At 44.3% G+C, this 13434-nt stretch overlaps 1 protein-coding gene across 3 annotated transcripts in view; it reads left to right on the top strand.

Moving 5' to 3' along the window:
* The window catches only part of ift122 (intraflagellar transport 122 homolog (Chlamydomonas)), a 191326-nt gene that overhangs the window by 10753 nt on the left and 167139 nt on the right, over positions 1-13434 (top strand). For all 3 annotated transcript variants that reach the window (XM_063067746.1, XM_063067745.1, XM_063067744.1), the window contains exons 2-3: positions 8198-8264; positions 12564-12648. In XM_063067746.1, the coding sequence (XP_062923816.1) occupies positions 8198-8264; positions 12564-12648 (152 nt within the window). The remainder of the gene's footprint in view (positions 1-8197; positions 8265-12563; positions 12649-13434) is intronic.

Genomic DNA, 13434 nt, shown 5'->3' with positions numbered 1-13434 from the left:
ATCTATACTTCGACTTGTATCCATGGCAACTTCCACTCCAAAACCACAACAATTCTTCTGAATTCTTCTGCATGAGCTTGCAGGTGCATACTTCCACATGTCCAAACAAAATCCAACAAACCAGCGCATCCTGTCTCAGTAGGCCTTTGTCCTGCAAGCAGGGTCAAAGGTCGCACAATCACTCTAACCTTTTCCATCACTTTATCCAAAAGTCCAGGAACAGCACTTTTCCCATTACTTTCAACAACACTGACCTCACCAGGTTTTAAAACGTGGTCTACTACAAATGACTGAGAATCCTCACATTCCACTGGTACCAAGGTTAACCCCTTACTCACTGAACCAAGATCATCTGACACAAAAGGACTGCATTCCTTTCCAACCAAGTCAGACACCTCAGACCTTAACTGAGTTTCAACATAAGGTTCAGAATCCTGTGAACTCACAGGTACTTCAACAACCTGAACAAAGGCAATCGGGACAACTGCCTCTTCTGGGCTGTCATCACTTGTTCCAGTTTCAAATTCAAGGTCATCTCGAACCTTCCAGCTACTCTCTGGCCAACTCCTTTCTGGAGTAAACTCAACCTTGTGGGTTAAAACTTCTTCGTCTGCTTTCTCAACAGACCCCCTCAGGGTAGGGGCATCCTCTGCCACTGGATATGCCCTTACTTCATCAGGAACACAACTTTTAAATTCATCACACAAAACTAGCCCCTCTGAGCTGTAAAAATCATCAGGGTCCGACTCCAAACCTGTTTGCTTCAACCTCTCCCTTTTAAACTGTCTCTGCCTTCCTGCCACGTGATCTTCACATTGCCATTTCTCCCGTTCGAGCTGTCTCTGTCTTTCTGCCTCTTCTCTCTGTTTTGCTGCCTCTCTGGCCTCTCTCTTGAGCTGTTTTAATTTCAATTCATGCTCCCTTCTTACAATTTCCAACAGAAGCTGAAGCTCATCCTCAGTAGGTTCACCTTCCATGAACAACTCTAACGCCTCCTCATCAAATGTTCCCTTATCTATATAATATTCAACTATTTTCCTTTGAATTTCTACCTTACTCACACCTTTCTTTACCTCAGTTCTCAATTCTTTAGCAATGTCCGGCAACTCATGCTTTTTAGCAAACTTCAAAGTCCCCAGGTCTGGTGATTTCAGAAAGTCTCTAACACCCATTTCTGCTGTTTTTCCACCCAACTAAATCAACAGTCTAAATTCAAAAGGGATTTCCCCCAAATCAATCAAACCAGCCTCCTGACCAATTTGTTCTTATCGCGGACGCAGGCCCCAATTTATGTCACGTACCCCGTGAGGGGGATAAAGAAACCAGCAGAGATGGAAAACACTTTGGAGTCTCGTATTGCTATAAACTACTAATATTTATTAGTAACTACGCAATACAGTAATATAAATGTAGATAAATCAAACAAGTTAGCAATGAGTATATATAAAAGTAAGTGTGGAATATATATGTATGAAAAACCAAGCTTCTTTAAGTCTAGGGGTAAAAAGATACAGTCTTGCAATGTTGAGTAAAGTTCAGTTCAGTTTGTGTATTTAGTTGAATAGCGATGGAGAGAGAGAGAGAGTGAGTTGAGTCTTCAGGTGAGCTGATGCCATTGATCTTCTCGTCATCCTCTGAAATCCTTTACAAGTCACGGACTGTGACTTTAACCAGGGGGACCGGTCTTCTGTAGTGGAGCTATCACCCAGGTGAGGGTGGACACATAGACAACTCCCCACCAGTCAACCCCTTCTTCACCGATAGAATAGCAATTTGGATCGATCCTCCAAAACCCACTTTCTCTGCGGGCACAGCAATGCTCATTCAGTGTCCAGATCGTGTGTCCTGAGGTCTGTATCATCTGACCTCCCATTTATTTCACCAGGCTGAGCATCACCTGTCATTCAAAGAGTCCCTCCCTCCTTTGTCTGTAAAGGAGTGCAAGCAGGCACCAAGTCCTTGAAAGTAACATCAACAATCTGCCTTTGGTCACCGTAGCAACCTTTGAGCTGCTCGGTGCTGTCTCCAACTCCAAACTCAGTAAAAATCCAAAGTTACTTCCAATGCCTTAAAGTGACAGTCCACTGTTAATCTTCGTGTCTCTCTCTCTCTCTCTCTCTCTCTCTCTCTCTCTCTTCCCCCCCCCCCCTCAAGCAACATATCGGTGGTAAATAACTCTGTCTCTCTCTCCTTTCCAAACAAACCATCAATGATGAATGTTTCTCTCTGTCTCTCTTCAAACAGTTAATAGGGGCACTCCAGGGTCCCCTCACAATAGAAAAATGGCAAGTAAAGCAGTGCAAAAAAAAAACCGAAAGGCAGGTCCGGATATTTGGAGGATACGGCCCAGATCAGGGTCAGGATCCGTTCAGCAGTCTTATCACAGTTGGAAAGAAGCTGTTCCCAAATCTGGCTGTACGAGTCTTCAAGCTCCTGAGCCTTCTCCCGGAGGGAAGAGGGACGAAAAATGTGTTGGCTGGGTGGGTCGTGTCCTTGATTATCTTGGCAGCACTGCTGTGACAGCGTGCGGTGTAAAGTGAGTCCAAGGATGGAAGATTGGTTTTTGTGATGTGCTGCACCGTGTTCACGATCTTCTGCAGCTTCTTCCGGTCTTGGACAGGATAACTTCCATACCAGGTTGTGATGCACCCCAGAAAAATGCTTTCTACGGTGCATCTATAAAAATTAGTGAGCGTTTTAGGGGACAGGGCAAATTTCTTTAATTTTCTCAGGAAGTAAAGGCGCTGGTGGGCCTTCTTGGCAGTGGACTCTGCTTGGTTGGACCAAGTCCGGTCATTTGTGATATTGACCCCGAGGAGCTTAAAGCTTTTGGCCTGTTCCACTTGCGCACCACCAATGTAAATGGGGTTGTGTGGTCCGCTACTCCTTCTGAAGTCAATGATCAATTCCTTCGTCTTGCTGTGGAAAGCGGCCAGTGAGTGAGTGGGCCAGTGAAGGAGTGGAGCTTTGAGGCTTTGACTCGAGAGGCTTCGACGAGAAAAGGCGGAGGACAAGCTTGCTGGCAGTTAGTCTTTACAATGTCTCCTGAGATGGTGATGTGCCTCTCAAGTGAGACGTGGCAGTCTTGGGGGAACGCCCCTCTCCCGCAGCGTGACATCGGCCAGAAGTGCATATGTCTGGGCGATCTGGAAGACCATGTAAGGAATCTGGAGCAGCACCTGGATGACCTTTGACTCATAAGGGAGAATGAGGCGGTCATAGATGAGAGCTACAGGGAGGTAGTCACACCTAGACTGTCGGAAGCAGGTCGTTGGGTGACTGTCAGAGGGGGGAAAGCGAAGGTGAGAAGACAGGTAGTGCAGAGCACCCCTGTAGCCATTCCTCTGAATAATAAGTTTACCGTCCTGGATACTGTTGGCGGGGACGACCGACCAGGTGTGAGGCACGGTGGCAGGGCCTCCGGCACTGAGTCTGACCTGGTGGTGCAGAAGGGTGGGACAGAGAAGAGGAGAGCTGTTGTCATTGGAGACTCTATAGTCAGGGGAGCAGACAGGAGATTTTGTGGACGTGAGAAGGACACCCACATGGTTTGTTGCCTCCAGGGTGCCAGGGTCTGGGATGTCTCTGACCAGGTGCACGACATCCAGGTACAAGAGGGAAAGCAACCAGAAGTCGTGATACATGTTGGGACCAACGACATAGGCAGGAAGAGGGATGAGGTCCTGAAGTGTGAGTTTTGGGAACAGGCAGAAGGCTGAAGAACAGGACCTCAAGGGTGGCGTTCTCAGGATTGCTGCCAGTGCTACGTGACAGTGATGGTAAGAATTGGAGGAGATGGCACTTGAATGTGTGGCTGAGGAGTTGGTGCAGGGAGCAGGGTTTTAGATTTTTGGATCATTGGGATCTCTTCTGGGGAAGGTGCGACCTGCTCAGATTGGATGGGTTGCACCTGAACTCGAGGGGGAGCAATATCCTTGCAGGTAGGTTTGCTGGCATAGTTCAGGAGGGTTTATATTAATTTGCAAGGGGGATGGGACCCAGAGCGATAGAGCAGTGAAAGAAGTGCATGGAGTAAAGCCAGATCTAACATATAGGGAGGCTTTGAGGAAAGAGAAGCCGAATAAATGGTGTAAAAACAGTAAGGTAGAAGGGCTGAAATGTGTGTACCTCAATGCAAGAAGCATCAGGAACAAAGGTGATGAACTGAAAGCTTGGATACATACATGGAATTATGATGTAGTGGCCATTACAGAGACTTAGCTGGCACCAGGGCAGGAATGGATTCTCAATATTCCTGGATTTCAGTGCTTTAAAAGGGATAGAGAGGGCGGAAAAAGGGGAACGGGGCGGCATTACTGGTCAGGGATACTATTACAGCTACAGAAAGGGTGGGTAGTGTAGCAGGATCCTCTTTTGAGTCAGTATGGGTGGAAGTCAGGAACAGGAAGGGAGCAGTTACTCTATTGGGGGTATTCTATAGGCCACCTGGTAGCAGCGGAGATACAGAGGAGCAGATTGGGAGGCATATTTTGGAAAGGTGCAAAAATAACAGGGTTGTTATCATGGGTGACTTTAACTTCCCTAATATTGATTGGCATCTGATTAGTTCCAAGGGTTTAGATAGGGCAGAGTTTGTTAAGTGTGTCCAGGACGGATTCCTGTCACAGTATGTGGACAGGCCGACTAGGGGGAATGCCATACTAGATCTGGTACTAGGTAATGAACCGGGTCAGGTCACAGATCTCTCAGTGGGTGAGCATCTGGGGGACAGTGACCACTGCTCCCTGGCCTTTAGCATTATCATGGAAAAGGATAGAATCAGAGAGGACAGGAAAATTTTTAATTGGGGAGGGACAAATTATGAGGCTATAAGGCTAGAAATTGCGGGTGTGAATTGGGATGATATTTTTGCAGGGAAATGTACTATGGGCATGTGGTTGATGTTTAGAGATCTCTTGCAGGATGTTGGGGATAAATTTCTCCCAGTGAGGAAGATAAAGAATGATCGGGTGAAGGAACCATGGGTGATAAGTGAGGTGGAAAATCTAGTCAGGTGGAAGAAGGCAGCATACATGAGGTTTAGGAAGCAAGGATCAGATGGATCTATTGAGGAATATAGGAAGAAAGGAGCTTAAGAAGGGGCTGAGATGAGCAAGAAGGGGGCATGAGAAGGCCTTGGCAAGTAGGGTAAAGGAAAACCCCAAGGCATTCTTCAATTATGTGAAGAAAATAAGGATGACAGGAGTTAAGGTAGGACCAAATAGAGATAAAGGTGGGAAAATGTGTCTGGTGGCTGTGGAAGTGAGCGAGGTCCTCAATGAATACTTCTCTTTGGTATTCGCCAATGAGAGGGAACTTGATGATGGTGAGGACAATATGAGTGAGGTTGATATTCTGGAGCATGTTGAGGGAGAGGAGGTGTTGGAGTTGTTAAAACACATTAGGACGGATAAGTCCCCGGGGCCTGACGGAATATTCCCCAGGCTGCTCCAGGAGGCGAGGGAAGAGATTGCTGAGCCTCTGCCTAGGATCTTTATGTCCTTGTTATCCACGGGAATGGTACCGGAGGATTGGAGGGAGGCGAATGTTGTCCCCTTGTTCAAAAAAGGTAGTAGGGATAGTCCGGGTAATTATAGACCAGTGAGCCTTATGTCTGTGGTGGGAAAGCTGTTGGAAAAGATTCTTAGACATAGGACCTCTGCGCATTTAGAGAATTATGATCTGATCAGGGACAGTCAGCATGGCTTTGTGAAGGGCAGATCGTGTCTAACAAGCTTGATACAGTTATTTGAGGAGGTGAGCAGGCATATAGATGAGGGTAGTGCAGTGGATGTGATCTATATGGATTTTAGTAAGGCATTTGACAAGGTTCCACACGGTAGGCTTATTCAGAAAGTCAGAAGGCATGGGATCCAGGGAAGTTTGGCCAGGTGGATTCAGAATTGGCTTGCCTGCAGAAGGCAGAGGGTCGTGGTGGAGGGAGTACATTCAGATTGGAGGGTTGTGACTAGTGGTGTCCCACAAGGATCTGTTCTGGGACCTCTACTTTTTGTGATTTTTATTAACGACCTGGATGTGGGGGTAGAAGGGTGGGTTGGCAAGTTTGCAGACAACACAAAGGTTGGTGGTGCTGTAGATAGTGTAGAGGATTATCAAAGATTGCAGAGAGACATTGATAGGACGCAGAAGTGGACTGAGAAGTGGCAGATGGAGTTCAACCTGGAGAAGTGTGAGGTGGTACACTTTGGAAGGACAAACTCCAAGGCAGAGTACAAAGTAAATGGCAGGATACTTGGTAGTGTGGAGGAGCAGAGGGATCTGGGGGTACGTGTCCACAGATCCCTGAAAGTTGCCTTACAGGTGGATAGGGTAGTTAAGAAAGCTTATGGGGTGTTAGCTTTCAGAAGTGGAGGGATAGAGTTTAAGAGTCGCGATGTAATGATGCAGCTCTGTAAAACTCTGGTTAGGCCACACTTGGAGTACTGTGTCCAGTTCTGGTCGCCTCACTGTGGGAAGGATGTGGAAGCATTGGGAAGGGTACAGAGGAGATTTACCAGGATGCTGCCTGGTTTAGGGAGTATGCATTATGATCAGAGATTAAGGGAGCTAGGGCTTTACTCTTTGGAAAGAAGGAAGATGAGAGGAGACATGATAGAGGTGTACAAGATAATAAGAGGAATAGATAGAGTGGATAGCCAGCGCCTCTTCCCCAGGGCACCACTGCTCAATACAAGAGGACATGGCTTTAAGGTAAGCGGTGGAAGTTCAAGGGGGAAATTAGAGGAAGTTTTTTACTCAGAGTGGTTGGTGTGTAGAATGCACTGCCTGAGTCAGTGGTGGAGGCAGATACACTAGTGAAATTTAAGAGACTACCAGACAGGTATATGGAGGAATTTAAGGTGGGGGTTATATGGGAGGCAGGGTTTGAGGGTTGGCACAACATTGTGGGCCGAAGGGCCTGTACTGTGCTGTACTTTTCTATGTTCTATGTTGAGGGATAGGTTATTGTCTTTGCACCATGCCACCAGGTTCTTAATTTCCTCTCTGTACTCAAACTCATCATTACCGAAGATATGGCCTACAATTGTTGTATCATGGAGAGCATTCTAACTGACTGCATCACTAACAAGAGAAAAATTGCAGATGCTAGAAATCCAAGTAACACATATAACATGCTGGAGGAACTCAGCAGGCCAGGCAGCATCTGTGGACAAATGTACAGTCATTGTTTCAGGCCAAAACGTTGACTATACTTTTTTCCATAGATGCTGCCTGGCTTGCTGAGTTCCTCCAGCATTTTGTGTGTGTTGACTGCATCACTGTCTGGGATGGAGGGCGGGGTTGCTACTGCACAAGATTGATATAAACTGCAGAGAGTTGTAAATGTAATCAGCTCCCTCATGAGTACTCTTTGCTATAATATCCAGGACATCTTCAAGGAGCAACACCTCAGAAAGGTGGCATCCATCACTGAGGACCCCCATCACTCAGGTCATATCTTGTTCTTATTACTACCATCAGAAAGGAGGTGCAGAAGCCTGAAGAGAGACACTCAACGATTCAGGAACACCTTCTTCCCCTCTGCCATTTGATTTCTGAATGGACATTGAACCTATGGACACTACCTGACTACTTTTTGATTTCTATTTTTGAATTATTTATTAAATTTAACTATTTCATATATACTTATAGTAATTCAGTTTTTTTCTATTATGTATTGCATTGTAGTGCTGCCACAAAGAAGCAAATTTCACAACATATGCCTGTGATATTAAATCTGATTCTGATAATTAGTGCAGAATTGGATCCCATTACAGTTAACTTCATGGTATTGCATGTTCCAGCTATCCAGCCTGGGGTCAAATAAAAGGGGAAATAACAGAATGGAAAATAAAAATACATGAGATGGTTGTTGTATAATGAGAGTGGTTGCACTCCACTAAGGACAGGCGAATATACTAAAGTTTGGTGTAGAAAATAGATTGGTGGGTGGGATTAGTGTTATAGACTAGATGGAGAGTTGTGAACGGAGAGATAAAGTTTATACATTGGGATAAAGGAATTGTGTTTTGCAAAGGAGGGAGTAATAATATACTTAGGGCAAGAATCTTTGTTTCTGGATAGTCAACTAAATGTATTTGCCTTAACTTAATCATTGCAAGCAATTTCTGAACTTTACTTGGCATTAGTTCATTCCTTCTAAATTAACAAAATATTTTTTATTGCATTTCCACAGTATTTACGATATAGCATTCAAACCAGATGGAACCCAGTTGATAGTAGCATCAGGAAACAGAGTTCTGGTACGTTTAGATAATTCAACATCTCACCACTCACGCACATACACCCCAGTAAATCTCACATGTCAGCACCTTCTTCACTGAATTTGAATGGGAGGTTAGGATTTCTTTGCTGTTGTGGCACACTGATCAAGGCATAGAACTTCATTGTAGGAAAGAAAATCAAATAGTGAAAGTCATGCTGGGTATCTGAAACATAAACAGAAAGTATTGGAAAAATTCTGCAAGTCAAGCAGCATTTCAATGGTCAGTATTCTTCCCAAAAAGGGAGAAACGAGTTATTTTTCTATAGGAGAGAAGTAGAGTGTAGAACAAAGGTAGTGTCTGTGATACAATGAGTCAAAATGGTTTTACAGAGACAGTTATCAACATAAATCTCTAGGTATAAGTTTGGGGTATGTTGGTACAAACTACTCAGCAGGCTAAATGTGTGTGTTGGATATAAGAAACAGAGTTAATATGATGTAAAATAGTGGCTAATGTGGATAGTATGGAGGGTTGCAGGTTGCAATGGGACATTGATCAGAAGCAGAGCTGGGCTGAGTTGTAGCATATAGAGTTCAATCTGGAAAAGTGTGAAGTGTTTCATTTTGGAAAGCTAAATTTGAAGGAAGAACAGAGGGTTAATGGCAGGATTCTTAACAGAGTGGAGGACAGAAGATATTTAAAAAGGCGTATGATGTATTGGCCTTCATTAGTTGATGGATTGAGTTCAAGATCCCCGAGTAATGTTTCAGCTCTGTAAAATCCTGGTTAGATCACACTTGGAATATAGTGTTCTGGTCACCTTAATAAAGGAAGGATGTGAAAGCTTTAGAGAGTGCAGAGGAGACTTACCAGGATACTGCCTGGACTAGAGAATATAGAATAGTACAGCACAGTACAGGTCCTTCGGCCCACAATGTTGTGCCGACCCTCAAACCCTGCCTCCCATATAAGCCCCCACCTTAAATTCCTCCATATACCTGTCCAGTAGTCTCTTAAACTTCACTTGCGTATCTGCCTCCACCACTGACTCAGGCAGTGCATTCCACGCACCAACCACTCTCTGACTAAAAAGACCTTCCTGTAATATCCCCCTTGAACTTCCCACCCCTTACCTTAAAGCCATGTCCTCTTGTATTGAGCAGTGGTGCCCTGGGGAAGAGGCACTGGCTATCCACTCTGTCTATTCCTCATTATCTTGTACACCTCTGTCATGTCTCCTCTCATCCTCCTTCTCTCCAAAGAGTAAAGCCCTAGCTCCCTTAATCTCTGATCATAATGCATACTCTCTAAACCAGGCAGCATCCTGATAAATCTCCTCTGTACCCTTTCCAATGCTTCCACATCCTTCCTATAGTGAGGTGACCAGAACTGGACACAGTACTCCAAGTGTAGCCTAACCAGAGTTTTATAGAGCTGCATCATTACATCGCGACTCTTAAACTCTATCCTTCAACTTATGAAAGCTAGCACCCCATAAGCTTTCTTAACTACCCTATCCACCTGTAAGGCAACTCTCAGGGATCTGTGGACATGTACCCCCAGATCCCTCTGCTCCTCCACACTACTAAGTATCCGCTATTTACTTTGAACTCTGCCTTGGAGTTTGTCCTTCCAAAGTGTACCACCTCACACTTCTCCAGGTTGAACTCCATCTGCCACTTCTCAGCCCACTTCTGCATCTTATCAATGTCTCCCTGCAATCTTTGACAATCCACAACACCACCAACCTTTGTGTCATCTGCAAACTTGCCAACCCACCCTTCTACCCCCACATTCAGGTCGTTAATAAAAATGAAGACAAGTTGAGTGAGCTAGGGCTTGACTTGATAGAGGTGTACAAGATGATAAGAGGCACAGGTAAAAGTCACCATAAGAGTTTTTCTCAGGGCAGAAAAAGCTAATAGGGGGTATAATTTCAAGGTGATTTGGAGGAGACTATGCGGGGAGGGGAGTTTCAGAACTTCTTTGCATGGGGAGTGGTGTGTGTCTTGCCAGGTCATACTATATGAGAGTTGATGGTAGAGGCAGATACATGAGGGGCAATTAAGATAGATAGGCGCATGGATGATAGGAAGGTGGAGGGTTAAGTAGGAGGGAAGGATTAGATTGATCATGGAGTAGGCTGAACTATGTGGCCTATACTGTATTGTAATGTTCTCTGTTTTATGGTGCACTTGTCCATCATGAAAAATAACCAATCTGTGGTTGCATGAAACCTTCTCAGCTCCCTTTTGTCCATAGTAACATTTTGGCAATTACAGTCAAGGGAATATATAAGAGGAGAATTGCAACAGATCTCAAAAAAAAGTTGACGGCAGGTTTCCGTCCTCCTTGTGATTTTTATAAATGACCTGGATGAGGAAGTAGAAGGATGGGTTAGTAAGTTTGCTGATGAAACAAAAGTTGGGGGTGTTGTGGATAGTCTGGAAGGTTGTCAAAGGTTACAGCGTGACATCAGTAGGATGCAGAACTGGGCTGAGAAATAGCAGATGGAGTTCAACCCAGATAAGTGTGGAGTGGTTCATTTTGGTAGGTCAAATTTGAAATCAGAATATAATATTAATGATAAGACCCTTGGCAGTATGGAGGATCAGCGAGATCTTGGGGTTCATGTCCATAGGATACTCAAAGCTGTTGCGCAGGTTGACAGTGTTGTTAAGAAGGCATTTGGTGTATTCGCCTTCATCAACTGTGGGATTGAGTTCAAGAGCCATGAGGTAATGTTACAGCTAAATAAGACCTTAGTTAGACCCCACTTGGAGTACTGTGTTCAGTTCTGGTCACTTCATTACAGGAATGATGTGGATACTGTAGAGAGAGTGCAGAGGAGATTTACAAGGATGATGCCTGAATTGGAGAGCATGCCTTATAAGAACAGGTTGAGTGAACTTGGCCTCTTCTCCTTCGAGTGATGGAGGATGAGATGAAAAACACCTGATAGAGGTGTTTGTCACAATGAGAGTGGTAGGTGCGTGGAGTGCACTGTCAGTGAAGGTGGTGGAAGCGGACCCGTAAGTGGGTACATGGAGCTGAGAAAAATAGAGAGCTCTGCGGTAAGAAAATTCTAGGCAGTTTCTACAGTAGGTTACAAGGTTGGCACAGTATTGGCCTTTAATGTTCTGCAGGGTTCTATATTTCTATCTGAAGTTAAGAAAATTCAGTATTATCTGGAAGGCTTCAAAGTGCTTTGAGTCTCTTTGTAAGAGTATGGGAGACCACAGACATAACAGATAGAATAGTCTATTAAAACAGCACACAACTGAAACCTCAAGATCATTCCCATGACTTAGTTCAGGAGTTCCACAAAACAATCACCTAATATGTATTTGGTTTCCCAATGTAGAGGAAGCTACATTGTGAAAATCAAACTGGAACAAGTAAAAATGAAGCACTAGTTCACCAGGATGGTGGGAAATGAAGAACAAGCATTGTACATACACAGAAAAGTGCCATACAATGGAGAGAGTTAGGCAGGAATGGAAGTGTAGGTAAGAGTAGCAAAGGGAACTTGTTCCTGTCAACTGCTGAAAGGGGAGCAAATTCTGTGGCTGGTGGCAGAATCTTGCTCAAGATGGCATAAATTTTAAAGGATATATTTGATGTGGGCACTGGTGGTGTTGAAGGTAAGAACCCAAGAAACTGCTCCTGTTCTGTCCAGAGAGGGAAGGTATGAGAGGAAATAGATGAGATGAATCATGGGGGCTGTTTACAATGGTAGAGAGGAAGCCATGGTTAAGAAAGAAGAAAGACATTTCAGAGGTACCTCGTCGTCACAGATGGGAGGTTAGAAAATACAATTAAATCCTTACAGCAGGTTGGGTGGGAGCAAATAACTATGGTAGTCTACGAGCTTGTAGTGGATGGGGATCTTTAGCCTGTCAAGTAAGATGTGGATAGAATAGTCAAGAAAAGGAGGAGTCAGATGGACCATTTGATGAGAGTATGGTGGAATCAGCTGCAAAAGTGTTGAAATTTTCGAGCATTTCTTAAATACAGGAAGCAACACCAATGCAGCTGTCAGTGATGGACACAGACTGAAACACAGACTTCTTTGTATTGTCAAAAAGGCAGGTGTAATTTGAGACCACTGCAGCATTGATCTGGAGAAATGAATGAAGTTGGAAGAAAGTTGGACAAATACATTTCTGCAAATACACTTTCACCTTTTGAACTGAAGCATTGGCCAAAAGGTGGAACCACAATAAAAATGCAATTTTGCTCCTGCAAGATTGAACGTATGATATTGACAATAAAAATAAAAAACAATGCTGGCCATGTGAAGGGATTGTAAAATATGCCATGCTCTATTTTTAGGTGTATGACACTTCCGATGGAACACTCATTCAACCACTCAAAGGGCATCGGGATACAGTGTACTGTGTAGCCTATGCTAAAGATGGTAGGTGTCAATGCTCGTGTGCTTAAAGAATGGACTCATGGGTTAGATGAAGAGAAAATATTTCTGGTGTTTGACGGCTCTACGGTTGGAGTATATATGTTAACTCCAGGTTTTCAGGAATGGTTAGGAAACATTTTATACTTTATTGTTGCCAAACAATTGATACTAGAGCGTACAATCATCACAGCAATATTTGATTCTGCTCTTCGTGCTCCCTGGAGTACAAATCGAGAGTAAATATTAAAAATTTAATTATAAATCATAAATGGAAAATAGAGAAGGGAAAGTAAGGTAGTGCAAAAAAACCCAGAGGCAGGTCTGGGTATTTGGAGGGTATGGCTCAGATCCGGTTCAGGATCCGTTCAGCAGTCTTATTGCAGTTGGAAAGAAGCCGTTCCCAAATCTGGCTGCCTTCTTGGCAGTGGGCTCTGCTTGGTTGGACCAAGTCAGGTCATTTGAGATATTGACCCCGAGGAACTTAAAGCTTTTGACCTGTTCCACTTGCGCACCACTGATGTAAATGGGGTTGTGCGGTCCGCTACTCCTTCTGAAGTCAGCAACCAGTTCCTTCGTCTTGCTGACATTGAGGGATAGGTTATTGTCTTTGCACCATGTCACCAGGTTCTTAATTTCCTCTCTGTACTCAAACTCATCATTACCCGAGATACGGCCGACAATTGTGGTGTCATCAGCAAACTTGTATATTGAGTTCGATGAAAACTTGGCTACACAATCATGGGTGTACAGTGAGTACAGCAGGGGGCTGAGTACACAGCCTTGTGGGGC

This window comes from Mobula hypostoma, chromosome 15 (genome assembly GCF_963921235.1).
Source record: "Mobula hypostoma chromosome 15, sMobHyp1.1, whole genome shotgun sequence".
In the NCBI taxonomy this organism is placed as follows: domain Eukaryota; kingdom Metazoa; phylum Chordata; class Chondrichthyes; order Myliobatiformes; family Myliobatidae; genus Mobula; species Mobula hypostoma.
The sequence above is the reverse complement of the archived record's forward strand: the minus strand, read 5'-3'. Positions and strand labels throughout refer to the sequence as shown.